The sequence below is a fragment of the Oryctolagus cuniculus genome, chromosome 17, assembly GCF_051225735.1.
Source record: "Oryctolagus cuniculus isolate XC-2025 breed Fujian yellow rabbit chromosome 17, ASM5122573v1, whole genome shotgun sequence".
Taxonomy (NCBI): domain Eukaryota; kingdom Metazoa; phylum Chordata; class Mammalia; order Lagomorpha; family Leporidae; genus Oryctolagus; species Oryctolagus cuniculus.
This window is the reverse complement of record NC_142883.1, coordinates 1,254,756-1,282,001: the sequence shown is the minus strand read 5'-3', so window position 1 is coordinate 1,282,001 and position 27,246 is coordinate 1,254,756. Positions and strand designations below refer to the sequence as shown.

Here is a 27,246-nt window from a genome sequence, read left to right as displayed (position 1 = left end):
GGCAGCCCCATCCCGGGAGAAGGAAGAAGTGAAGCGGCCCAGGCAGAGCTGGGCGCACTCTGCCTCCCGGAGCCGGCCCCCGCCCGCCCCGTGGAGTCCAGCCGGGCCCTGCCGGGGCGCAGTGACCCTCACGCCTGTGCTGTGGTTCGAGCCGCTGGACTTGGGAGCAGCTCCTTGTGTGGAATTCTGGGGCAGCAGCGGGCGCCCGTGACGCTCGGGAGGGTGGCGCTGGGTGGGCGGCTGCGAAGCCGAGGTCAGGAGCTGGAATCACCAGCACCCTCCTCCTCCTGGGCGGACAGGGGAAGGGGGCCGGGCTGGTGTGTGGCGGCCACTCCTGGAGAGTTGGAGCCGTGGGTCTCGGACCTCCGGCAGAAGGAGGAAACGCTGGCTCTGCTCCCAGGCCTCAAAGATCAGCTCAGGGTCAGATCATGGGGTGGGGAGCAGGAGACTCCATGCCGGGCCTGCCGGGGGGGACCCAGACGAGGCGCCCAGCGGTGGGCCGGATCTCCCCCAAAGACAGGGAAGAGGCGTGAGGACCCATGGGTCTCCAGAGGCCCGAGGCACAGCGGTAGCCGCCCAGCTGTCCCCCAGAAGCAGCTTCCGCCTCCCAAGCCCTGGCTCCTGTGGGTAGGTGTGGCCAGCTGCTCGGCCGTGACCAACAGGACGCAGAAGAAGCAACGTGTGTCCAGCCGGTGGCTGCAGGGGGCCGTCAGAACGGACGTGGAAGCCACTTGTTGAAGATGGCTGAGCAGGCCGGCGCCGCAGCTCACTAGGCTAATCCTCCGCCTGCGGTGCCGGCACCCCGGGTTCTAGTCCCGGTCAGGGCACCGGGTTCTGTCCCGGTTGCCCCTCTTCCAGGCCAGCCCTCTGCTGTGGCCAGGGAGTGCAGTGGAGGATGGCCCAAGTGTTTGGGCCCTGCACCCCATGGGAGACCAGGAGAAGCACCTGGCTCCTGGCTTCGGATCAGTGTGGTGCGCCGGCCGCGGCGGCCATTGGAAGGTGAACCAATGGCAAAGGAAGACCTTTCTCTCTGTCTCTCTCTCTCACTGTCCACTCTGCCTGTCAAGAAAAAAAAAAGCAAAAAGCAAAAAGAAGAAGAAGATGGCTGAGCAGCCAGCAGCCCAGGGAGCCTAGATGGCTGTGGGCTTAGCACCCCACCCTGCCCCCCCACACATACAGGGCACCTGCCTTGGGCGGGTCAGAGACAGAAGCCGCCAATCCTGGCCAGCAGTTGTGCCCGGGGTTTCTGTCAGGGTTCAGCCTGCACTCACTCCTGAGGAAGCCAGGGTTTCAGAGCACATGGTCTTTCAAAGCAGCATCAGTGCGGCCGGGCTGTGGCACAGCAGGTGCACCCACCGCCTGCAGTGCCGGCATCCCACGTGGGCGCTGGTTTGCCATGTGGGCGCCAGTTTGCATCCCGGCTGCTCCACTTCTGATCCAGCTCTCTGCTGTGGCCTGGGAAAGCAGCAGAAGATGCCCAAGTCCTTGGGCCCTGCACCCGCGTGAGAGACCTGGAAGAAGCTCCTGGCTCCTGGCTTCATATTGGCACAGCTCCAGCTGTTGCGGCCATCGGGGGAGGAACCAGTAGATGGAAGACCTCTCTCTCTCTCTCCCTCTCTCTCTCTCTCCCTCTCTCTCTCTGCCTCTCTCTCTCTCTGCCTCTCTCTCTCTGCCTCTCTCTCTCCCTCTCTCTCTCTCTCTCCCTCTCTCTCTCCCTCTCTCTCTCTCTGCCTCTGCCTCTCAAATACATAAACAAATCCCTTCTGTGGTTGTTTCTGCTTCCTCTTGAATCCATTTTGTATTTTTTTTTCTAGAAAATAATCTGTATTTCTGTTTATGCTGTTGATGGGGTTGTACCTGGGGTTCTATGGTTTAAACAGAAGACTCTGCCCGTGTGCCCTTGGTCTCCTCATTCCCTGCTCACACGTATGCACGCACACATGTACCCGCGCACACACACACATGCACCCATGCACACACACATGTACCCACGCACACACATGCACCCATGCACACACATGTACCCATGCACACACGTGTATCCATGCACACATGTGTACCCATGCACACACACGTGTACCCATGCACACACGTACCCATGCACACACATGTACCCATGCACACACGTGTATCCATGCACACATGTGTACCCATGCACACACACGTGTACCCATGCACACACGTACCCATGCACACACATGTACCCATGCACACACACGTGTACCCATGCACACACACATGTACCCATGCACACACATGCACCCATGCACACACACGTGTACCCATGCACACACACATGTACCCATGCACACACACATGTACCCATGCACACACATGCACCCATGCACACACACGTGTACCCATGCACACACACATGTACCCATGCACACACATGTACCCATGCATGTACACACGCACAAGGGTCTCTCTGGATTTCTCTCTTCCCACTGTCAGTTGCCTCCCCTCTCTGCTGGATCCTGTCATTGTTTTCGGGGTTCACCCCCCAGGTGGCCACAACGCCAGGAGCTGGGCGGATCCGAAGCTGGAGCCAGGAGCTTCTCCCGGGTCTCCCACGCGGGTGCAGGGCCCAGGACCTGGGCCGTCCTCCACTGCTTTCCCAGGCCACAGAGAGAGCTGGAACGGACGTGGAGCAGCCGGGACTCTAACTGGCACCCATATGGGCTGCCAGCCCTGCAGGCGGTGGCTGCACCCGCTGTGCCAGGGCCCCGGCCCCTCTCTCACCTCTGCTGGTGTTTTCTCGGCTGGCTCTTCCTCCTCCGGAGGTGACCGCTCACGTTCCTCTTGTGTGAGAGCGTCCTCGTCCTCGTCCTCGTCGTCCACACCCAGCTCAGCTCCCCCACCCCCATACCCTCCCGCCCGGCCCCTCCCCTGTGCCCTCCCGCCCGGCCCCTCCCCTGGTGCCCTCCCTCCCGGCCCCCTCCCCCGTGCCCTCCCAGCCCCCTCCCCCGTGCCCTCCCTCCCGGGCCCCTCCCCCATGCCCTCCCTCCCAGCCCCCTCCCCCGTGCCCTCCCTCCCGGCCCCCTCCCCTGTGCCCTCCCTCCCGGGCCCCTCCCCCATGCCCTCCCTCCCAGCCCCCTCCCCCGTGCCCTCCCTCCCGGCCCCCTCCCCCGTGCTCTCCCAGCCCCCTCCCCCATGCCCTCCCTCCCAGCCCCCTCCCCCACCGGTGCCCTCCCAGCCCCCTCCCCCGTGCCCTCCAGGCCCCTCTGCAGCGCAGCCTCTGGAAGGAGCCCTGCACCCACGCTTGTTTCGCTTTTCCCGATCCACCATCGCCCGAGACTTTTGTAAAACAGAACAAAACGGAGCAGAATCCCCCGCACCGCCCTCCAGGCCGCCCTGGTGCGTCGTGATTAGACCACTGTGGACGCTGCTGACGGCCCCCCGCCCCGCTCCTGAGCTGCCCTCCTGTGGACTCTGGCCAGGGGTCTGTGGCCTCAGGCGGGGAGGGCTGCTCCGCGGATCCCTGGCGTCCTGGGCCACACACTGGAACCTGCAGCCTCGCACTTCTGCGTCCACCCCAGAGACCCCCAAGGACGGGCTTCTCGGCCCTTACCTGGACCGGCAGCTCCTCCCCTCCACGGCTGCCACCTCTCCCAGCCTCCTGCTCTTTCCTGGGGTCCCCAAGGGCCCCTCCTCCTCTGTCCTGCACTGGGGCTCCTGGCCCAGCGCTGCCCCTGGGTTTCCAGCCACACCGTGGAGAAGCCACCAAAGCCCCCCCGGCCACGCCTCCTCCTCTGCGTCCCTGAGCCTGGTCACCCGCATGTGGACACTAACCACCTGCTGGCCAACGGCCTGCACGGGTGAGGCAGGCCCTGTGGAAGGAAGCGGGTCGGCTGGCAGGGCAGAGGGCAGAGCCGCGCACCCAGCGTCTGGCGGGAGCCAGCAGGGCGCGCTGGAGACAGGCAGTGTGGACTGGGGCTGCACTGGCGCAGGCAGCCGACTGCGTCCCACGGGTCAGGAGGTCATGCAGGGCCCCTCCTGGCTCCCGGATGTCTGAGGCCCGGCAGGGAGCAGCCGACAGCCGGGGACGGCTTGAGCGCCTGTCGCAGCTGTCCGGTGGCTGACTCTGGGCTTGCGCTGGGAGCCCTGGGCTGTTGCCTGGAGCCACCAGGCCCCTTCCTCTCCACGTGGCAGCCCAAGGCCTCCCTGGAGGAGGGGCCCTCGGACCCACCCCGTGCTGGGGAGTGTGTCTTGTTCCCAATCTGCTTCAGGAAGGCAAAGCGCCCCAGTTTCCGTGTGGAGTCCAAGGCCCCCGGGGTGGGGCGTGGCCTGGGCAGCATGCCCGGGAGAGCACACTTTGGGTGCTGATGTCTGGGGTTTGGGCGAGCGGTTAAGGCGTCCCTGGCCCGCTTCCAGCGCTGAAGTCCCTGATGCCACGCGAGAGACCCAGGCAGAGCCGCGACCCCCGGCTCGGCTGTCAGAGCATCCCGGGAGTGAACGAGTGGGTGGGAGGCGTCCTCTCCCCCTCCTTCCCTCTCCTGCCTGTCAAATAAAAACAGAGCTTTTTCAAGAAACCGTAAATAAGTAAATAGGTTCTGATTTCTGGCCCGGAAATTCAATTTCTTAACTCGAGTGGGTCCCAGAAAGTCCAAGTATGGGGCATATCGGGCTAAGTCTCTGCCTGCGGTGCCGGCACCCACATGGGCGCCGGTTCAAGTCCCGGCCGCTCCACTTCTGATCCAGCTCTCTGCTGTGGCCTGGGAAAGCAGTAGAAGATGGCCCAAGTCCTTGGGCCCCTGCACCCACATGGGAGACCCGGAAGAAGCTCCTGGCTCCTGGCTTCAGATGGGTGCAGCTCCGGCCGGTGCAGCCATCTGGGGAGTGAACCAGCGGATGGAAGGCCCCCCTTCCCTGTGTAACTCTGCTCCCTCCGTGACAGCCAGGGAGTGCTGTTCGCTGCAGCCAGCCTGATCCAGCAGTGGCCTGAGGGTCTGGACCCAGCAGGCCAGAGCAGCACTTCCGGGCTGGGGGAGCACGGGCAGCAGCTGGCGGAGGGGGTCATAGGCCTCCCAGTGTTGGCACTGTCCGGGGCGAGAGCCTGCCGCAGAGCCGGGGCCCCACCAGGTCGGGCTCCCACTGCCTGCACACGGCTTGGAGGCTGCTGTTGGCCCCGTGACCCCCAGACCTCGGACACCCCAGCCCGCAGGCACCCAGGCGGCTTCCAGAACTCGGCCTGCGCCGGGGCCGGCCAGGGTCCCGTCAGGTTTCAGCGGACACCAAGGAAGAAATCAGGGCTGGCGCGAGGCCCCGGGGGGAGGCGCCGGCGTCCCCTGTCCGCCTGGGCTCAAGCCCCAGCCCTGCCCTGAGCCCAGCCGGGGGGCAGCAGTGGGGGCAGGTGTCAGGGCCCCGCCCCCCACGGGGAGACCCGGGAGGAGCTCCTGGCTCCTGGCTTCGGCCTGGCCCAGCCCCAGCCGTCGCGGGCTTTGGGGGAAACGAATACTGGATGTGAATGAGACCTCTGCCTTTTCCCTCTGAAATAAACACGGTCGATTATTTTTAAAATCATGATGACTGAGCTGCTCACGGAGGTGGTTCTCACGAGAGAGCCGGGGAAACTGAGGCAGGGGCCGTGGACCCACCCAGGAGCTGCGGCCACCTGCCGGCATCTGCCCGGCGGGGCTCCGGCCCACGCGGAGGCTGGGAGCACGCCGCCCTCTGCGCGCCCGGTCCATTTGTTTGATGAATTTGTCATCACTTGAAAGGCCCGGGTTTACTCGCTCACTTCCTGTTCCAGTTCTGCTGCCAACATAACCGCAGGCAGGTTAATTGCACGTCCATCAAATGCCCGGGAGCAGCAGGGCCCGCCCCTCGGCAGGGCCCCGCCCCGCACCCGGGAGCCGCTTCCCCAGGTCCTCTTGGCCGGGTCCAGGCGGGGGTCCAGGCGGGGGCGGGAAGGGTGTTCCCCGCCAGTTCCTGCGAAAACGACGCCCCGCTGGGGAGCCCCACGGGGCAGACACGGTAGGGGTGCGTGTGCGGCCCCTGCGGCGGGAGTCGGGCTCCGTGGCGGGGACTTGCGCGCTGCGGCTGCGGCTGCGGCCCTGTCCCGGGGCGGCCGGGGCCTGGACGTCGTCCACGCTGCAGCCTCTCCTGCTCCGGTGTCCCAGGGCCGCGGTGGCTTCAAGCAACAAATATTTACGCTGCGTCCGAGGCCCGGGCATCGCCGTCTGTGGCCGCCTGGCTCCAGCTCTGGCTCCTCCCGTGGACTGAGTCCCACATCTCCCTCTCCTGTCTCTAGGACATCGCGCTGTGGCGAAGCAGGCTAAGCTTCCGCCTGCGACACCGGCATCCCGTCGGGCGCTGGGTCCCGGCCCGGCAGCGCCACTTCCGTCCGATCCGGCTCCGCGCCCGTGCGCCTGGAGAGCAGCCGAGGATCCACAGGTGCCGGGCCCTGCACCCACCTCGGGGAGGAATTCCTGGCCCGGCTTCTAGCCCAGCTCTGGCCTTTGCAGTCACCTGGGGAGTGGATGACCTCTCCCCCCCCCACACTCAAATAAATAAAATCCAGGGGGTCCTGGGGCCCCCAAAGGGGGCAGACTGGAGGCTAGCGGTGCTGGTCCCCAGCCTCTCAGGCCCCCAGCCCTCCCTGCCGGGGCCCCTGAGAAAAGTTGCCGGCCTGCACCCAGGGCTCAGTTCCCCACACGCAGGGGCTCACGGACCTGGGGGTCCCCTACTCCCCTGGCCCCCTGAACCCCACCTGTGTCTCAGTGCCCATCTCCTCCCCCAGCCATGCAGAAGTCGCCCGGCGCAGGGTGGACTGCGGGAGGGGGCGGGGCTCTGGGGGGCGGGCCCTGGCTGATGCTGCCCTGAGCCCCCCCCACGCCCTCGCGCCTGCAGGTGGGAGCTGTGTTCTCTCCTCGCTCTGGACACCCAGGAAGCCACAGCACCTCCACTCTCGGCCTCTTGGCTCCTGGGATGCAAGTCCACCTGGTACAGGTGCAGCGGACACCCAGGCACCTTCCTCCTGCTGCCCCCCGGCTCAGACCTTCACAGCGAACCCCAGGAATGCCCACGGGGGCGGGGCCAGGGAGCCTTCCCACCCTGCACTTGGGGCGTCTGTGGCTCCCCACAGCCGGACTCAGCCCCGGTCCTGACCCCGTAATGCACCTGCCTTGGAAGCAGGGTCTGTGCACACAGCACCGAGTTGGGGGGACATCAGCCTGGGGCACGGTGGCCCTGGGTCCCCGTGAGGGTGACACGGTGATGACGCTGAGATGCGCCAGCTGCACCGTGCAAAGGTGCTTAACGCCACCGAGCCGGCACCCGACACCAGCGAGGGGCTTCAGAAAGTTCACGGAAAAGTGGAATCGAAAGGTGCGTTCCACCTCCGAGCAACGGTTCAGGTCCTGGCTCCGCTTCCAGGCCGGCTGGGAGGGCCGCGGGGTCACCCGCCTGGGAGACCCTGACGGGGCTCCTGGCTCCTGGCTTTGGCCTGGCCCAGCTGCTGTGAGCATTAGGGGGGTGAACCAGCGGGTGGAAGATGGATCTCTCGCTCGTTCAAATGAATTGAAAATAAACTTTTTGGCCGGTGCCGCGGCTCACTAGGCTAATCCTCCGCCTTGCGACGCCAGCACACTGGGTTCTAGTCCCGGTTGGGGTGCCAGATTCTGTCCCGGTTGCCCCCTTCCAGGCCAGCTCTCTGCTGTGGCCAGGGAGTGCAGTGGAGGATGGCCCAGGTCCTTGGGCCCTGCACCCCATGGGAGACCAGAATAAGCACCTGGCTCCTGCCATCGGATCAGCACGGTGCGCCGGCCGCAGCGCAACAACCGCGGTGGCCATTGGAGGGTGAACCAACGGCAAAAGGAAGACCTTTCTCTCTGTCTCTCTCTCTCACTGTCCACTCTGCATGTCAAAAAATTAAAAAAAAAAAGAAAAAAGAAAAGAAACTTTTTTACAAAAAGAATTCACACAGAGCCCACTCTACCCCCTGTGGCCAAAGCTCCCACTGGCCTCACTGCCACAGTCCCAGAGCCCGAGGGACCTCCGGAATCGAGCCGCCCACCCAGCCCTTCCTGTCCCCACTGAGAGCCCCCAGCCCCTCGGCCTCCAGGGGCACCCTGCTTCCCCTTTAGAAGGGCGTGTCCCACGGGGAGCCCGAGAAGACGCTCCTGGCTCCGGGCTTCAGATCAGCGCAGCTCAGGCCATCGTGGCCATCTGGGGAGTGACCCAGCGGATGGAAGTCCTCTCTCTGGCTCTACCTCTCTCAAATAAATAAAATAAATATATATATATATAAAAAAGGGTGGTGCCCCCCAGCGCCTCACATGTGCTGTGTGACCGACACGTCCCTGTGGGGTTCCTGGCTTGTCTCTGTCCCCACTCAGCGCCTGGCTCCACTCCCTGCCCCCACACTGCGCCCCAGACACCTGTGCCATGACTCGAGGGTGGGGTGCGCAGGGCTGGTGAGTGGGGGTGGGGCGCCGGCCTGTGGGTCCCCCCTTTCCTGGGAGCTGCGGCCTCGTCTCGGGGCCCTGGGCCACCTACTGCCCTTGGAGGTCAGCTGGGGCAGCTCTGCTGGGCAGACCGTGTGGAGGAGGGAAGGTCACCCCCGGCAGAGAGAAGCCAAAGCGGACGCGGGGGGCCGGCGGCGCCGCAGCCCCAGCCCAAGCCCCCTCTGAGCAGCGAGCAGAGGCCGCGATGATTGGCAGGTGAAGAGCCAAACAGACCAATGGAGAGGCGAGCAGGCCGGCGACCACCCCTCCCCCAGGCCTGATTTATAACAAAGGCCCCACGGCGCGGGCTGCGTCGGTCAGACGTCGACAGAGACAAACGGGCCCTCGGCCCTCCATCACGCCACATGTAAAAAATAATCAAGAATGGATCGCGGACCAGAATCTGAAAAATAAACCCCCGAGCTTCCAGAATAAAGCAGGGGAGGCCCTTCCAGGCGTGGGGGTCAGCAGGGGCGTCTGCTGCAGCTGACCGGGCCCTGTCCTGCACCTGTGGCCTCCCTGGGGGGGGACACCCCCAAATCCACACCACGCGAGAACAGGCAGCGCCCTGAGAGACGTGGGGTGGCCAACTGGACAGCCTTGGGCCGGTGGCGGCCGCTCCATTTCCAATCCAGCTCCCCACTGACGCGCCCAGGGAGGCAGTGGCCGGGTATCCCACCCAAGCACTCCAGGCAACACAGGCACGCAAACCACTAGGCTAAACGCCCACCCCCAAGTTTGACCTTCAGCTCCACCCCACCGTGAGCCTCCTGAAGCCCCATGCAATGCGCGCGACAGGCGGGCACTCGGGCCGCTGGACGGAGTGAGCGCGCCCGGCTGTGCCCTTTCCAGCCCAGGCCGCACAGCAACGGCTTCTCCCACAGCCGTGCAGGCCCCAGTCGGAACCAAGGTGTTGGCTGCTTCCTCGTGGGAACTCAGAGAGGCAGTGCTTCCCACGACCCCTCCCAGCTTCCGGGGCGGTGGTGGCGGGCCTTGCTGCCCCCTGGCCGGGTCTGACTCCCGCTCCGTGCTGTCCCCCGGCTGGCCAGGTCTGACTCCTGCTTGTCCCACATCGGCCTGGAGCTGCCATTGGCATCAGGGTGGGCTTCCCTTGAGACCCTTCACGTGTGCGCAAAGCCCTCTCCCCGCTCAGCCCCGGCGTGCACGGACGTCTTGCACTGCGAGTGCGGTTTGTTCCTCCAGGGGCATGGCTGGTGCAGGCCGCAGCCCGGAGCCAGCTCAGGGGGAGCCCCAGGCCAGAGAGGAGGAACAGGGGGCCCTGGTCGGGCAGGAACGCCGCGGGTGGGCGTTATCAGATCACTGGCTCCGACTCCAGCTCTCTGCTAAGGCAGCCCTGGCCGCCGCCCGCGGTGAAAACCCGCCCTGCGTTGCCGGCTGCAGCTCCGCCCTGGCTGCGGCAGGCGTCTCAGGAGTGAGCCAGTGGAGAAGCTGCGTCTCTCTCTTTATTTGTTATAAATAAATAAAAATCAGGAGGAAGACAGGAAGGGCGCGGGGCGGGCGGGGGGACCTGCGCGGCTGGATCACACAGCTCCCGGCGCGGTGCACGGCACAGGTGTTGGCACCTTAACTGAGAAGGCAACGCCCCGAGACCCGAGCTGAGGGGAGCCCGCGGGCAGAGCAGGTGCTTGGGAGAACATACGTGTGCACACGGATGCGCACACACACCCGCAGTGCCCGAGTCCGGCCCTTAAATCCTTCGCAGTCTTCGAACCAGGGGCTCCCCGCTTCCCCCTTGCAGAACGTGCCGGCAGGTGTCAAGACAGGGGACCCCAGGGGCTGGCCGGGGCGCTCCAGGGGGCCCTGGATAGGGCCTAGCCACAGGCCTGGTGCCCGTCTGTATCTCCCCGTCTCGCAGCATCTGACGGCCGCGGCCTCACCGGTCACCCAGGGAGGTCTCGGCTTTCTGCTCCCGTGGCTGCCCAGCATCCCCCGCCCTCCCCGCCAGGCCCCAGCTGGACTCCTGCAGCCCGAGCTATAGAAAGGAAGCTGGGGCCAGGGTGGGGGACAGCAGCAGGAAAGGTGGGCAAGGACCTCAGCCCAGCACCGCGCGTCCCCAGGGCAGAGGAACCCTCCCACCTGCCACCCGGCCCTGACCCCTGGGGTGGCCAGTCTCCCAGGGACAAGACACCGAGCCCCCGGACTCCACACCCCAGGCCTGCGGGGCTGCCTCTGCCGGCTCCAAGGCTGTCGCCTCCCCTGCCCCTCGCTGTCCTGCTCGGCTGGGCCTGGCCATCTTCGCAGCTGCTCCGTCCTCATGTGGCCCCGGCCTGGCCTCCTCTGGGGCTGGAAACCTCCCGGTCTCCTCGGAAGGCCAGAAGTGAGGCGGGCAGGTGCGTCCTCACCTCCTCCCCCGCACACCTGGCAACAAAGAGCACCACGCGGCCAGCTCGGCCACGGTCCTGCAGCCCGGCCCCCCTCAGGGTCCGCCCAGGTTCCAGGTTTGCCTGGCTGGGGGCTGGGGCAGAGCAGCGGGCGACAGAGAGGACATCTGGGAAGGAGCCCCTCTGGGACCCTGGTCTGGCCGGGCCGGGACAGGAAACACCGTGGGGCGACGCCGGGATCTGAGGGGGCAGGGGAGGGGCCGGGACGGAGGGGAAGCTGGCGGTCAGCGTCCCGGGTGGCGTGGGTGTTCCCGCCTGTGGCCCCATTGCAGGGTCTGTCCTCAGGAGGACACTTGTCACGGACGGCCTCGGTGGCACCTGCCGAGCTCCCTTTGCAGGGAGGGTCACAGTCATGGGGTCCCCGTAGACGGAGCTGTGGAGGCGCCATTCAACCCACTGCAGGGCAGCCCCAAGGTCTCGGGCAGAGCTGGGCAGAGGCGGGACGGAGGGTACCACCCAGACGTGGGCGGCTCGCGGAGGAAGCCTGGTCTCGATCCCTGTGGCTCCTGGGTCGGGAAGCGTTTGCCTGTGGAGGTGGGGAGGTCCCCGGCCTGGGCCCCCTGTGCAGCTGTCCCTGGGGCCTGGGTGCTGTGAGGAGCTGTGTGGGGGGGGAAGGGTGCAGGGCCAGCCTCCGGTCCCCACGTGGCTGGCAGGTGGCACAGGGACCCAGCCTTCGGTCTGAGTTTCCACCCCAAATCTCTGACCTCTGGACCTTGGGTTTTATTCACAGAGGGTCGTCCGCCTGTCCCCCACCCTGTTCTCTCCCAGGCACCCCTCCTGAGAGGCCTTCCAGGGGCGGGAGCCTGCAGGGCCACGCTGGCAGGGCAGTGGGGTCTGTGAGGTGGGGGTGGGTGGGGCTGCGAGGGCCCAGCGCTCTGCAGGGTCCCCAGGGCCACTGATGGAGGCTCTGCCCATCAGGGCCCAAACCCCGCCTCTCTCCAGGTTCTGGGGCCGGGCAGCTGGGCCCTCGGCGGCTCGGCTTCCTGCTGCCCAGGTGGCCCAGCGGCGACTGCCGGGGCTTCCTGCTGCACCTGGGGGCTCTCAGTGCCCAGCTCTTGCTACTGGTCCAGAGAGCAGGTGACCAGCCCCCAGGGGCCTGAGGCTCCAGGCCACCTCGGCCCGTGTGACCCCTGGAGCGCAGCTGTCACCAGGCCCTCCGCTTGAAGTCCTCAGGGCTCAGCCCAGGGCAGGGGTGCCGCAGCGCTGAGGGTCAGGCGGCTGGCTCAAAGCCAGGCAGCCGGGATGGCAAGAGGCCCTGCACCCCACACCTCCCTTGGCCAGGTGCCCCGCGCAGCAGGGGTGCAGCCACTCACGGCCTGGGCACGTGGGGAGCCACAGGGGTCTGTACGGCATGGGCGGCAGCCCAGGGCCATCAGAGACCACTGCGGGGCCCGTGGGCAGGGAGGGACAGGACCCCCGACACAGCCGCTGCCTGCAGGCCGGGACACGGCGAGGGTGGTGTTTCCTGGGTGCTTTGTCTCATATCTGATGACACAGTGCGCGCTCTGCAGAAGGGGCTCTGAGCACAGAAACACGGCCAAGGACCCCGGCCCTTGTGCCCGGCCCAGCTGGTCTTCCCCGGGCGCAGGAGGGTCTGGACCAGGCGCTGCCACCCACTGCCCACAGGCAGTGCACGAGGACCCCTTCCTGCCCGGTCCCCGCCCCAGGAAGCGCCCGTGATGGCTGAGGGGGTCCCTCCGTGCCCCCAGCCTCACCTCCTCCTCCACTCGGGGCCTGGGGTCTCCCCAGTAGGGGGGACCTCCTCGGTTAGACAAACTCGATGGACGCCCAGTGCAAGCAGAAGCCAGACCAGGTCGGACTGTGTGGTCAGCTGGGCCCGGCGCGGGAGGGGCAGAATGGGGTGGGGGCCACCGTGTCTGCCAGCAGCCCCCCCCCCCCACTATTCCGGTACAAAAGTGGGGCTCACACAGCCGCCTCAGACCCGGACTCCAAAGCAAGGCCACCCCTCCCCCGCCTGCCCCCAGGCGCCAGGCACACACACAGCACCCACTCAGGGGTTAACCCAGGCCCCAAAGCGGCTCTTGTTCTGAGGCCCCCGTCCCGTGGCCACCACGGGGTGTGGGTGCGGACAAAGCCGTGTTCACGGAAGCCCGGGGCCGATGACAGTGGCACAAGGACCCCATTCTCTGCCTCCCCAGCTGTGTCCGCTCCTCTAGCCTGACATCACAGGCACCGGGTCAGACGTCCCGGGAGCCCCCAGCCCCGCCCAGGGGGCCTGCGGGGCGGGGGAGGGGGGCGGGGCGGACCTCGGAGTGGCGCGGACAGCAGCCCGCGTGAGCGCCGGTTGTTGAACCCGAGCCCGAGGGTCAGAGCCCTGCCGGCCTCTCGTCCACGGGCCGCAGCCTCCAGGAGCCGCGCCTGGAGGCCGCCCGGGCACCTCCGCCCCGGGCGTGACCCGAGCCCCCAGACCCTGGGTGAGAACGAGGGTCTGACACGCTGTGTTGGCCCCCCAGCAGGGGCGCGGAGCCGGCCAGGGGCTCCTCCCAACAGGTCCCCACACCCAGCAGCCCCGGGCCCCACCTGCAGAAAGCCCGCCCTGCGCTCGGCCGGGCCGCAGGAGCCAGGCCGGGGTGGCCGCGGTGCAGCGCCCACCCACCCCGCCGAGCGGACACCGGCACAGGGCAGGCGGCGCCGTGTTCGGGGTCAGCAGGCGCGGGGAGCCGCGGCGCGGGGAAGGAGGCTCGGCCTCGCTGGCCTCCATCGGTTTTGTTTAACGTCACCGGGCCCCGTTGTGGCGGAGCCGGGCGCTTCCCCGGGCCCTGATTTCGCGGTGCGGGCGCCCCGGGCGGGCAGGTGGGCTGCGCATTCTCCGGACGCGGGTCCCGTCCGCGCCCCGGCCGGGCCTTTGTTCCCGGCTCCCACCCAGGGGCTCGGGCGGCTTTTCCTACGTTCCCCCCACGAGGCTGCTTCCACGGAAAAGTCCTATTTAAAAAAAAAAAAAAAAAGAGGCAGAGCAAACAGTTCCCGAGAAAGGAAACCCTAGGTCCGCGCCGGCGGCTGGAGCGCGGGCTGGGGACGACGCGGGGGCGCGGGGGTCCTGGCCGCCGCCCTCGGGGGCCCTTCCCCGCCCGGCTGGGACGGCTGCACCGTGAGTCGGGGTGCATGCGTCCGTGTAGGCCAGGAACAAGCCAGACCTGCTGGACAATTTCTCATTTAATGGGGCAGCTGTCCTGCTCACCAGACGCAGGCGCGGGCGGGCGGCCGGCACTCGGGGGTCAGGTGGTCGGCCCCCGCTGCACTCAGGGGTCAGGTGGGCCCCGCCCGCCGCGCTCCCTGGATGGTTTATTTTTGGTCCCTAAGTGCTGGAGGTAACCAGGCCAAGAACTGCAGTCCCCGGAAATGCCGAGGAAGAGGAGGGGGGAGGGGAAGGAAGTGGAGGAGGGGGAGGGGGATGGGGAGGAGGTGGTCTGTGTGTCCCACCGGGAGGCCAGTGCAGGGCCGCACGAGCCCCTGGGCTCCTCTCCCGCATTCCGCATGGGACCAGCCACCCCCACCCCCGCCAGACGCTTCCTCCACAGCCGGGCCTGGTCCGGCAGGGGCAGAGGCAGGTGGCCCTGCACTTGCTAACTGGGCCGGTGGGGAGGCTGTCTCGAGGGAGCCCCTGGCGAGGGACCAGCTCCTCCGTCAGGCAGACCCCAAGGCCAACCCCGGGCCCCACCCCCAGACCCGGCAGGACCCACTGCTGATGGTGGGGCAGGGGCCGCCCCGGGACCGTGGGGGTCTCCCCAGGGACAGGACATGGGGCGCGGTGGGGGAAATCCTTGCGCAGCCCTGGGGTCTTGGGCATTTCCACCTCCTTTGGCCCCGGCCACCGGGCCGGTCACACGTCACTAATCCAGGGGCCGGGCTGGGGGGGGGGGCCTTCTGCCCTTTATGTCAGCCGCTTCAAGTGAACCCAGACGGCCCTGCCGCTACCCTGCGAGGGGCGCCCTGGTCAGGCGCTCCTGTGAACATGCGGCCTTATATTTAGCCACAAATTATGCCTCCGCGTTTAACAAGCAGGCGAGCGGGAGGGGGCTGGGCTGACCTGGTTGGACAAAACCAGCAACACAAACTCCACTCCACGAGGGCGCGGCCGGGAAGCTGTGTGTCCAACTTCAAAGGCTCCCGGCTCAGCCTACTACCAGCCAGGTCCGCACGGCCTGTCCTGCAGGCCCGCCCATGCCCCCCACCCCTGGGGAGTGCCGGGGGAGGGGGATCCCCGGGGCACGGGGCCTCCCTAGGGCGCTGTGTGACCAAAGCAGACCAGCAGAGGACAAGGGCCTCTCCACCTCTGAGGGTCCTGGGGGCTTTTCCATCCAGCCACAGCCCGGCTGGGGCAGGGGCGGTCTACAGTCCCGTCCAGGATGAGCTGGTCAGCCCGGGGAGCGACGCTGGGCACTGCTCGGCCAGGGCCAGGGCTTTCTATGGCCCTAGCCCCCAGGCTGGGGTGGGGGCGGACCTGCTCCCCCCACCCCCAAGCTCCTGCAGCGGGTGGCTCCTGGGACCTAGAACCCCTCCCTCGGGCTGGGGCACCCCCTCCCTCCCGTGGACCTGGGTCCCAGGTGCCCCGGACGGCTCAGTTCCCAGGCAGGCCGCAGCCCACTGGCCACCCGTGCCCCCAGCCTCAGCACCCATTACCCCTCTGTACCCCTGGTGGGAAGAAGTAAGACGCAGGTTTTGTCTTCAAGAAATTGTTTCTAATTTGCCCTTTGACTAATGGCCCAGGGAACAATGGCGGGGGCCGGCTCCCAGCGCGGCTGGATTTCGGGGAAGGCCCCCACTGCCTCCTATTAAAATGCGATTATTTACTTGACGATTTCCCGGTGGCCAGGGCCGCGCTGCTGTGCCCAGGAGCGGCCGAGGGGGCTCCAGGGCTGGGAGAGGCTTGGGGGTGCAGGGGCGTCCGGGCTGCGAGCGGGAAGGCGGTCTGGAGTCTCCTCCGAGGCTTTGTGTGCGCGCGGCCACGCACCTGTGACTCCCGCGTGAGCCCCGCGCACAGGCGGGGCGAGGTGCAGGGGGCCTGCCCGGCGCGGGCGGCCTCGGGGGGCGCCCGCTTGTCTGCTGCCCTGGGCACGGCCTGCGCTCGGCTCCCGCCGGCTCGCGCCCCCGGGCTGCTCCCGGAGTGTCCGCGGACCCAGCCCCACCACGGAGCCCTCTCGGCTGGGAACGCGGCCGGAAGTCGCCGCCCCGCCCGGGTCCTCCGCCCGCGGAGAGCGGGTCCGCAGCTCCCCGCGCCGCGTTCCTCTGAAATTAGAAACACGCGCAGCGCCGGGCGGCGGGGACGACGAATGCGCGGGCGCCCGCTCGCCGCGGCCTGCAGGCCGGTCCGGGCGCCGCGCTGGAGCGCACGGGCGGGGGCTCGGAGGCGCTGGGGGTCCCGGGCGCGCTCTCCATGCAGTCCCCCTCTCGTACAAAGGTTCCTAAAAGCGAAATTCAAAGCGGAGCAAAAGGCCCCCGGCCGGAGCGTCACCAGCCGGGCCGTCCGGACCGGCCAGGGGCGCCCCGCGCCGACCCCCGCGGGCCGGCCGCCCCCGCCCAAGGCCCTGGCGGCGCCATTTCTCCGGACCCGGGACCCGGCTCGGCGTGCGCGGGAAGCGGGCGGGATCCCGGCTCCTCCGTCTCGCCCCGGGGCGGCCGCTCCCGGCGCCGCCGCGCCAGCCCGGTGGTCCGCGCCCCCCGCCCGGCCCGAGCCCCCGCCCGCGCCCGCGCCTAATTCAATCGCCCGGGGCTTAATGAATAGCCGCGCGCTAATCGGATCTCCGGGCGCCTGGTGGGATTGGCGCGCCCCGCTCGCCGGCCCGGCCGCAGGGGGGGCCCCGGCCGCGGCGGGACTCGGGGCGCGCGCCCTGCCCCGCGCCCCAGGGCCGCCGGCCGCCGAGCCCCGCGCTTACCTGCGCACCCCGCGCTCCCCTCCCGGCGGGCGGGAAACCCCGGAGTCCCCGCCGGCGGCCGGGGCCCCCGCCCCAGGTCAGCGCCGGCCGCCCGCGCCCCCTCTCCCCGCCGACGCCTTTGATCCGCGGGCTCTCGGCCGCGCCGCGGCTCCCGGGCTGCCGGGGTCGGCCCGCGGGGAACCTGGAAACGGTCCCCGGCTTATCTCCTTTCATCGAGCGGCCCGGGGCGGCCTTGAAACCGCGGAGCCAGTAATTGCTTTTTTCGGGCGGCCCAGTGCGGACTGGACGACAGCCAATCAGCGCCTTGTTTACACTCGGCGACGGACAGCCCCCTGGCCGAGAGCCAGCCAATCCGAGCGGTCCCCCGGGAGCGGGGGGCGGGGCGGGACCGGCGGCGGCGGGTTAACCCTTTGCTGCCCGCGCCGGAGCGCGCTGCGCCGCGCCTCTGGTTCGCGTTTTTTATTTTTATTTTTTCTCTCCGCACCGCGGGCAGGAGGAGGAGCGCAGTGACGCCCCCGCGGCCTCGCCGCTCGTGGGACGGGAGCCGGCTGCTCCCCGCGACGCCCCGCAGAGCGGCCCGCACCCGGCGGGTGGCCGGCTCGGCCCCGCTCCCGCAGCCCGCGTCCGAGCGGGGCGGCCACCGCGGCTGCGGGGCAAGCTGCCACCTGCCAGGCGCGCGCTCGCGGGATCCCAGGTCGTCGCGATGAGGAGGAGCAGGCGCCCGCGCGCCCGCGCCCCTCGGCCGCCGCGCCGTGCGCAGAGCAGCTGCGCAGTCGCCCGGTTGAATTCGGCGCCATCGGGCTCGGGAGCAGCCCCGCGGCGCCCTGATTGGCAGCTCCCTGGCCCCGCGCCAGCCAATCGGGGGCGCTGTTTACGCCGAGCGCGCGGCACGAGCGCCGCGCCGCGCAGGGCCGGCCGGCCAATCAGCGCGCGGGCTGCGCGGGCCCGAGTGGCACGAGCTTATTAGTATGCAGGGCCGCGGCGCGCGGCGCGGGGCTGCGGGCGTGCGAGGCGCTCGGCGCGGGGCACCGCCGCAGTCGGCGGCGGGCGCGCCGACAGCCGCACAAAACAAAGTCAGACTCCCCGGGCCAATTGTGTTCCATTCACTTGTGCCCGGGACAAGCCTCCAGTAAGTAGCTGAAATTGCTTTCTTTTTTTTCCCCATTTTTATTAATTTTTTTTTATATTTTGGCTTTGGGGATGTACAATATTTTAAACAAGAGATTCAGAATTGCAATGCTGAGAAATATTTTCCCTTTAAAAAATTCCGTTATTATGGCGAGAATTTTTTTTTTTTTTTTTTTTTTTTTGTGGACTATAGGCGAGTGGTTTTGCTCGCTCTGAAAATTCGCATGGATCGGCGCAGGGCCCCCGCTACGCGCCCGAGCGCGCGCCGTCCGCACCGACTCGGGCGTGAGATAAATGATGGGGAGGCGCGGAGGTCAGCGCGCACCCCGGCCGTGCGCCCCCGGCCCCGGGCCCTGCCCGCGGGTCTCCCCGGCCGGGGTTCTGGGTTTCGTTTGGCAGACCCTAATTCACTTCCGAACCTTTTTTTTTTTTCTTTTTTCTTTTTTTTCCGGAGGACGGGACGGGAGAGGGGCCGCGCGGGGCCGGCGCCTCCGGGCGTCTTCGGGGCGCGCTCCCCGGGGGCCGCGGCGCTCGCTGCTCTCCCGGGGGCCGCACGCGCCGGTTTCGCAGGGAGCGGGTTCAGCGGCGGCGCCCCGGCGCGCGCGGCTCGGGCTCGGCCCGCAGGCCCCGCGGAGCCGCGGCCGCGGGCAGCTGCAGGGGCCGGGGTTGGGGTCCCCGGTGGGCGGCAGAAGCGGGATCGGGGCAGCTCCGGGCAGCCGGCGGGAGGAAGGGCGCGCGTCACGCCCCGGCGCCCGAGCGGAGCGCGCGGCTGGAGGCTCCGAGGCTTCCGAAGCGCGTTCGTCCGCGGGGCCGCGGGTGCCCCGGCGCTCTCGCTCCATCCCTGGCGCTGCCCGGCGCGGCGTCCCGGCCCTCGGCGGGTGGCGACGCCGCAGCTCCGGGGCTGCGTGGCCGGCGCCGGCGGGCGAGGAGCGCACAAAGGCGGGCCCCGGTGGGTCGCAGCGACCGGGCCGGGCCACAGCGGTGCCCGCGCTGCGTGTAGAGCCGGGCGGGCTGCGTCGGCCCGCAGGGGGCGGGAGGCGGACGCCGCGGCCGAGCCCGCGTCCCGAGAATCCCCGGCTGCTCCGCGGTCTCCGCGGTGCCTCCCGTGCGCCAAACAGAAACAGAAACGGCGGCCGCCGGCAGCCCCAGCCCCGCTCCGGCCCTCGGGGCCTTTGGAGCCCGGGCTGCCCGGCCTCCCTCCCTGCTCCCTGCCCCTTTGTCTGGGTCGCCGCCCTCTGGGGCTCCGAGCTGCGCGCGAAGCCCCCCGCCCCGCCCCGGGCGGCCCCTGCCCGGCGCCCCGCGGGCTCTGGCGGCCTGGCGCGCCGCGCAGGCCCGGGCGGCCGCGAGCCGGGCGGTTTGTTGGACCCGGGGACTGTGGGATCCCCGGAGGAACGGGAGCCCCGAGCCCCTTTGTGCGCGGCGGCGAGACAAAGAGGCCTCCGCGCGCAGCCCCGCGTATCCTCGACGCGAGAGCTCTGCGGATAAATATTAAAAAAAAAAAAAAGCTTATCGGCTGAGCAAATATGTGTTCACTCCGTACATAATGTTTTCGGTTATAGATTAAATCAGACAAAGCAGTCTGCAAATAGGACGCGGGAGGACCCGCTCGGCGACTTGAGTCGGTGTTTGCGAAGCGCAGACCGCCTCGGCCGCTTTGTTGCGACGGCAGCGCGGGGCGCACGCGGGGTTTTCCGCGCGGGGCGCAGCCGGCGGCGTCCAGCCTGCCCGCGTCCCTCCCGCGCTGCCGGCCGCGGAACAATGCGCGCTTAGCCGGGTAGAAAGCGGGCCGGAAGCCGCGGGGGCAGTCCTCGCGCCGATCGCGCCGGCTCCGTCCCACTGGGTCTGCGAGTGTCCCCGAGTGGACGCTCCGCGCCGCGCGGGGGTGGAGGACGAGGGAGGCGAGGGTCACTTTCTGGCGGCCCTGCCGGAGCTGGGCAGGGCGTGATGGAGGCCCCGGGGGTCTGCCCGGGCCTGGGCGGGGGCGAAGGTTGCGCAGGGCCGGGGTGGGCCTCCGCGGCTGGAGGGGCGAGCCGGGTGCGGGCCACGCGGTGACCGGCCTTCCGGGGAGCCCGGGCAGGCGCTCGGAAGACGGCCCTCGCGGCCAATTTGCGAGGTGGAAAGAAAACAATTCCTGGGTCTTGGAGCCCCCCCACCCCCCACAAAGCCCCCAATCCGCAGAGGAAGAGCCTGGGCGAATGTGATTGGGGGGCGGGGTGATTGTCCCAGCTCGCCGGGGAGCGCCGGCTGGGGGACTGCGAGCCGGGCACTGCGGCGTGGCGGCCCAGGTGATGGCCGGGGGCGGGCGCGGGGCGCCCGGGGTCCCCGCCCGGAGCGGGGGTGGGGGCGGGGGCGGTGGACTCCAAAGAATGGGCCGAGGGACGCATGGGGGGAGGGGAGGGAAGGGAAGAAGGTTATTAAAAAAAAAACTCTTGAGTTACAATCAATAAAATTACTCGCTTAATTAGCATGGTTATTCGGTTAAGCAGAATGCAGTAAAAGCCGGACCTGGGAATGGCTCGGGCGGGGGAGGGGGCGCGAACGAGGACCCGGGCCTCTTCCTCCAAGACACCTTTGGGCGGCGGGGGAGGGGAGCGGTGTGAGTGCGCGCGAGTGTGCGTGATGGCTTCGCAGACTGGGGTTTTTATCGCCCGGCGGAGCCAGTGGCCGCAGACTCCGCGGGGCCGGTGCGGGTGCGCGCGGGGCGGCGGGGAGGTCCGGCCGGCGGCGGCGGCGGCGGGGGATGGGGGAGACGGGCGGGGACCCCCGGGCGCGCGGAACCTCCGGTCACCGAGCCTCCTCTGTTTGCCTCCGCAGACCATGGACCCGCACGGCGGCCGCCCGCCCTGCGCGCGGCCGCCCGCCGAGGAGCCCAGCCCGCCGGCGTGCTGACCGGCCCGCCGCCGCCGGTCACCCGGGACACCAACGCCTCCGCGCCGCCCGCGCGCCGAGCCGCCCCAGGCCCCGGCCGCGCTGCCCCGGGGAGGAGGCGGCGGCCGGCCGGGGCCGGGGCCCGGCATGGATGGCCGCGACTTCGCGCCGCCGCCGCATCTGCTGTCGGAGCGCGGGAGCCTGGGCCACCGCAGCGCCGCCGCCGCCGCGCGCCTCGCCCCGGCCGGGCCGGCCGCGCAGCCCCCGGCGCATTTCCAGCCGGGAAAGTACTTCCCGTCGCCGCTGCCCATGGCTTCGCACACAGGTCAGTGCCCGGCCGGGGCGGGCGCGTCCGGGGCGGCTTCGGTTTCACTTCCCCGCCGCGGCCGGATCCTGGCGGGTCCGAGCGGCCTTCCGCGGGGCCTCGGCGGGGCGGCCGGAGCCGGCTGAAAACACCGCGCGGGCTCCCACCGGCTCCTGCGGGAGGGTTTTTCCGTCTTTGGTGTTTTTTTTTTTTTTCTTTTGCGTTCTACGTTCGCCTCCTTAAGGTGTCGGGGCCGGGACAACGAGGCACTTTTCTGCGGGGAACAAAACGGCTGTTGTGTCGGGGGAGGGGGCCGGCGGCGCGCGCGCGGAGGAGCAAATCCCGTTTCTATATAAAGCCCCGAAGTGTCAGGGTGAGAATGGGTTTGCAAGGGATGCGTTTGCTCTCGCCCCCGCCTCCGGCATCCTGCGAAAGCCCGCGGGGCGCGGCCGGAGCGGGGTGCGAGCGCCGCGCCCGGGACTTCGGTGCAGGCGAGTTCGCTCCACGAGGAGGAGCGCGCGGGGCGCCCCGAGCGGGAGCGGCCGCGGAGCCCCCGGGCCGGCGGCGGCGCTGGGCCTCGCGCCGAGGGCGGACGGGCGAGGGGCGGCCTGCGGGGCGCGCCCGGCGGTTTGCGGGGGGCGCGCGGGGTCGCCGCGCGTCCGTGCGCGCTGGGTTCGGAGCAGCAGAGGTGTGCTGCTCGCCGCCTGCCCTCCCCGGCTTGGCAGTACCGGTTATTATTGCTAGCTTGATGAACTGTGAATACTAATAAAATTATATCTGCTTTAATGGGATTACAATTAGCGTGTGGATTAAAACGGATGGCAGAGCGCGGCGCAGGGAGACGGTGGCCAGGGAAGGCAACCGGGAGAAAAAGCAAACTTCCTAAAAATAAATAAGTAAGCCCGAAACACAAAGGGCACCAAACCTCTGGACATTGCTACATTACTCGTGTTCCGTCAGCGTGGACCCCGGCCTGCGCGGCTGCGGCCGGTGCGGAGGTGCCGGGGCCTTCCCGGCCGCGCGGCCCTGGCCGCCGGCGCGTCTCTTTCTCTCCAGATTTACAGCTGGGAGGAAGGTCCTGGCCTGAGCAACTGGGGACTTAAAAATGTCCCCCCGCCCCCCCCCCGGGGTTATTAAGTGCGTCTTCCTGCCTGAGCCTGGGCGAGCTGCCCCTCCCCCACCAGCCCCTCCGCACACCGGGCCTCTGCCAGCGCCCTTTGTGGGGTGGGGAGGCCGGGCCTGCAGGGTGGGGGCGGGGAGGGAGCATCGCTGGCCCCTCCCGTGGCTCGCTCTCCGGTCACAGCTTGGGGGGTGGGCGCTGACCCCCCGAGGCTGCAAGGGCAGGGGATGTCTGCCTGGGGAGGCCACGCTGGAGTCCCCTGTCCAGGTCACGGCTGCCCGCCCGCCCCCGCGCGCCAGACCGAGGTGACCCCAGTCAGGTGGGGACGCCGTGGTGGCCTGGACCTTTGTCTGGCTTTTTCTGAGTGTGGCCACGTGGTTTTTGGAGCGCAGGCCACAGAGGGCCGGGCCTGCGTCCTGCCTCGGCTGCTCCTGGCCTGGACCCTCATGGGGGCTCGGGGAGCCCTGGAGGGGCTGGAGGGCCACGTGCCCCCTGCAGCCAGAGGACGCCAGGGCCCTGTTGTGCGGGGAGGCGGTCAGCCTGTCCGGGAGCCTGGCCGAGCGTCCAGTGGGAAGCCCCTGCTGCTGCCGGGAGCTGGGTTGCGGGTGCACGAGCCGTGAGGAATGGCCCGGACCCCGGACCCCAGACCGCGGACCCCTCGCTCGTGTGTGGTTCAGTGCAGAAAGGAAAAAAACTTCGTTCAGTTACTTTATCCTGTTGACTTCGCGTCGTGTGTGTGGGCCTCCACACGGCCAGTGTGCCAGGCTCCCCCCACTTCCCAGGACGGCCTGGCCAGGGGCTTCCCCTGTGTGCGGCTCCCACACGGGCCGACCCTGCTTCTCCCGGCCGAGGGATTCCCGCGGCGGCCGCTGGCCAGCACGTGCCTGCCGGCGGCCCCGGGAACCCCGGCGGGACCGAGTTTGTGTTTGTAAAAATGAAAGTGCCGCCAGCCTCGGCCTCGCCGCGCTGCTCAGTAACCTTGTCACCAAAAGGTGCCGCGAAAACGTGCGTATTTTTAGTGCAGTGTCAGATTCTGTGTCTAATGCAGATGGTCGGGAGCAAAGCTGTGAAATGGGGGGGGCAAAATCCAGGAGCACCCGGCTGCTGGGGCCCCGCCCCGCCCTCCCCCTCCCCCGCCCTTTGATCGGGAGGTGGCCCGGCCTCTCCCCCCTTCCGGCCGCCCCTGTCGGTGCATCTCTGGATGACCCCACGGTGCTGGGTGCTGCCGCGGGTCTGGTCGCAGCCCTGTGGGTGCCCCGCCCCCTCTGGTGGTCCCTGGGGCGTCAGCGCCCCCCGCCCCGCCGTCGGCTCCTGCTCAAAGTGCTTCCATCCAGAAACAAAACCAGGAAAGCCCTGGGAGGGATCCAGGTAGTTCCTCGCGGGGAGACCCCGCGAAGGCGCCGCGCCTCCTCCCTGGTGGTGGCGTTTTGTGTGTGTGTGGGGGGGTGCATTTTCGTAAATACCTCATTAACTCGGTGACACGGTGACGCGCCGTGCGGAGTCACCGACGTTAAGTAGGTGTGAAAAGCGTTGCTCGTCGAGGGCCAGGCCCACCCTGCTCCCGGGCTCCCGGCCACCGAGCCAGACATCAAAGCTCCGCCCGGGGCCGCCATCCCGGCCTCGTGTGGAATGCGGGTGCTCGCTCCGCGGGGCACGGTGCTGCCACCACGTCTGCCCGGGGTGGGGGGCGGTTCCCGCCCGAGGATCCAGGTCACGTGGGTAATGAGGCAAATTAGTGTGGCGAGCGGCCTGGTGTGCGGCGCACCCCCACACGACGCCCGGCTATTCTTAGGCGTTCCGTCTCCCCGCCAGACAGGGTCCAGCAGCCCGCACAGACAGGACGCGACTCACGGGAGGCTGCGAGAATGACATGGGTGAGGCTAAAAATACCCCTCAGAAACACACATAAAAAAGCCAAATCCAACAACAGAACGAGCTAAAAATATTCCAGGCTTTGGCAAGGAGCACGGAGTTAAATAAATTATCCGAGAGCCATTCATGGGAGCGAGTTGACTTTCTCTCTTACGGGAACTTGGTTCAAGCTAATAAAAATAATAATTTACTAGCCACTGAGCTTTGCATGAGTTTAAATTTAATTGGTGGGGCTTCTGGCATTTGTCACTTCTTGGCGATTAGTGGGCTTGCCCCGGCCTGGGGCGGGGAGGGGAGGGGTCGCCGAGGCGGGGTCCCCCAGGAGGGAGGGGAGAGGCGGGAAGGGAACCTGCGAGGCTCGGCTGTTTTAATTTGATAAATGGTCGTACACCTTTAAGAGTGTGTTTTAACAATCAAGATACACTCCAGCAAGTTGATAGGATGTTCGCTGTCAACTTACATATGTCATCAGCGCGGCTGTGAGCATAAATAACGTGCCGTCGAGCCGCACCGGGCCTCCCGCGGCACCCGGCAGGCGGCACCGCTCTCCCTCCCAAAGCAGCACGGCAGCGGCGAGAACCTGGGGCCTGGGTCTTGGGGGAGCCCGGGGTCTCCCCACCGGGACTGGGGCCTCCGAGGCGGAGCCCCGCCCAGCCGGCCTGTCCAGGCGGCAGGTGTCAGCGGGCAGCCGCTGCCCGCAGAGCTGTCCTTGCCCCCGGCGTGGGGTCCCGGTGACCCCCTTGTGTACTTCCCTTATCCTGGGCTGCTCCCCAGCCAGAAGCCCACCTGCCTCCCCTGACTACACTTCCCAGAATGCCCCTGGACTGGGCCCAGGGTCCCAGCACCGCCTGCATCCCTGAGCAGGGCCTGGCCGGGACAGATGGACAGATGGACTTCTCCCCCGGCCTTGACCCCAGCGTCCCCTTGCCCTTCCTCCTGGAAGAGGCCTGCTCCTCCCTCCCGTAAGTGTGCAGGCCCCCACCAGGGAGCCGCCCTCTGCCTGGTCGTCCCAGCCGGGGGCACACAGCTGCTGCAGGCGTCCCTTCCAGGGCACCCGTGGCTCCACGGGCTGTGAGCGGCTGCCCCGCGCGCGGCCGGCCCAACGGGTGACTGCCTCCTGGGGCTCCCCAGCCCCCGTTAACTCCTGGGGCCCGTTTCCCCCCACCAGAGTGACGCGTACCCAGCAGAGCCCCTAGCCCCAGGCAGCGCGCGGTGTCCGCACAGCTGGGCGAGGAAGGCCTCGGGTGTGGGGCCGTGCCGCGCCTCGGCTGGGCCCTGCTGCCGGCCGACGTTTCTATGGGATAATGTACCGTTCAGATCACGCAGGCCTATTTGTCAGTGGGCTGCCCCTGGTGTGGTCGTGTATAATACCACTGCCTCCCTCAGCCCTGCCAGCAGCTGCACCCCAGCACCTGGGGCTGGGTGGGTCCCGGGTGGCGGGGAGGTTGGCCCTGGGCCTGCCCCAGCCTCGGGCCTGGAGGGGAGGCGTCCAGGGCCCAAGCTGGGAGCCAGTGGCTGCAGCCGTCTGAGCCCTTAGGTGCCAGAGTGGACCAGCCGGGGATCGGCTTCTGCAGGCTGACCTGGGACAGTGGACGGAGCGGACAGGGTGTCGGGCCCCCCACGCTCCGGGGTCTGGGCTGGGGGCGTCGCTTCCCCGAGTGTTCTCGGAGGACCCGGTGCACCTGGGACCAGAGGCAGCCCCTCCCCCGTCTGTGCAGGCACAGACGTGGTTTTCTTTTTTCTTTTTTTAAGATTTTATTTTATTTGAGAGTTAGAGAGAGAGAGGTCTTCCTTCCGCTGGTTCACTCCCCAGATGGCCGCTATGGCCGGAGCTGCACCGATCTGAAGCCAGGAGCCAGGAGCCAGGTGCCTCCTCCTGGTCTCCCACACGGGTGCAGGGCCCGAGCACTTGGGCCATCTTCCACTGCCCTCCCGGGCCACAGCAGAGAGCTGGCCTGGAAGAGGAGCAGCCGGGACTAGAACCAGCGCCCACATGGGATGCCGGCGGCACATGCGGAGGATTAACCCAGGGCGCCGGCCCCACAGACGTGGTTTTCAGGACGTTTCCGGAGTGGGGGAGGGCAGCGGGGTGGTTTGTGCTGCGGTAGAGGCCTGTGCGCGGGCGGGTCCCTGGCAGGGGCAGCGCTGGGGGTGGCTTGTTGGGGCGCCCCACCGCAGAGAGGGTCGACGGCCGCGGGAGCTGAGGAATGAGCCTGCTGCTGGGGGGAGCCGGGGCTTGGGGTCCCCCCACCTGCCCGTCCTGGGGCATTTGGAGGACTTCCTTCCTCTGCTGGAATGGCTCAGGGGCAGGCGCCATGGACAGGCCACTGGAGGCCAGCGTGCTGGGAGCAGAGCTGGCTGGGGGTGGGGCGGGCAGACCCCAGGAGGATGGGGCGGGGGCTGAGCCGGGAGGACTGGGGGCAGCCGCACCGGAGACCCCAGGGACCCGAGCTGCACACGGGTGTGGGTGGGCGTGGCGGCCAGCAGGGAAACTGGCCCAGTTGTGCCCCCTGCGGGACAGCGGCCCAGGGGCCTGTCCGGCACCACACCATCTTCCTGGTCACGCGCACGCACCCTGGAACCCGCGCTCACAGCTGGTGGCCGAGGACTCCGATTCTGGCAGCCCCACACAGTGGAGTGTGTCCCTCTCCACTTCCTGGCCACCTGTTCCGTCCTTCAGCCCCTGGCTGCCCGCCCGAGGGAGTGGGCGCAGGAGCCCGGTGACCCCGCAGGGCACACACACACACACACACACCCGTCGCTCCTGTTGCCGCAGGACCCTCCGGAGCCTCCGCGGAGCTCGGCTCTGCACTGTGGGAGCTCCTGCTTTGCGTGCCGTTCCCACATCAAGTTGAGCCCTCCTGCAGGTGCTGGGCCAGCCGCAGGCCTGGCCGTGGGGCTCTGCTGTCCCTGGAGGTCCCCAAATACTGAGCCACCCTGGTCACTGGGCCCCCACCTCTCAGCTGCCCCCAGTCCCTTCTCCCGGAGTTCTGGGTGGGCTCTGAAGTCCCAGTGCCCGAACCCAGGTGGGCATGGCCACTCAGACCACATCCCCTGACCCCTGCTCTGTGCTTCCTGGGGCTGCCCCAGGGGATGGCCAGGGATGGCCATGGACTCCAGGTACCCGGGCGCCTCTCAGGCGATGAAGGGAGGAGGGCTCACAACCCGGCCCCACCGCAAGTCTGCCCTGAGCAGTGGGGTCTCCCGGCCC

At 68.3% G+C, this 27,246-nt stretch overlaps 1 protein-coding gene and 1 long non-coding RNA gene across 3 annotated transcripts in view; one reads left to right on the top strand and one right to left on the bottom strand.

Annotated features, from left to right (window-relative positions):
- Positions 1-5,508: 5,508 nt before the first annotated feature.
- LOC149121056 (uncharacterized) lies at positions 5,509-17,012 on the bottom strand. The gene is made up of 2 exons (XR_016224406.1): positions 16,744-17,012; positions 5,509-10,826 (listed from the first exon to the last, which is right to left on the bottom strand). It is a non-coding gene; the product is annotated as an uncharacterized LOC149121056 (long non-coding RNA).
- A 701-nt stretch (positions 17,013-17,713) lies between these two features.
- BAHCC1 (BAH domain and coiled-coil containing 1) overlaps positions 17,714-27,246 on the top strand; it is a 45,803-nt gene continuing 36,270 nt past the window's right edge. For both annotated transcript variants that reach the window (XM_089318587.1, XM_070060164.2), the window contains exons 1-2: positions 17,714-17,872; positions 20,686-21,064. In XM_089318587.1, the coding sequence (XP_089174713.1) occupies positions 20,887-21,064 (178 nt within the window). In that variant the 5' untranslated portion in view covers positions 17,714-17,872; positions 20,686-20,886. The remainder of the gene's footprint in view (positions 17,873-20,685; positions 21,065-27,246) is intronic.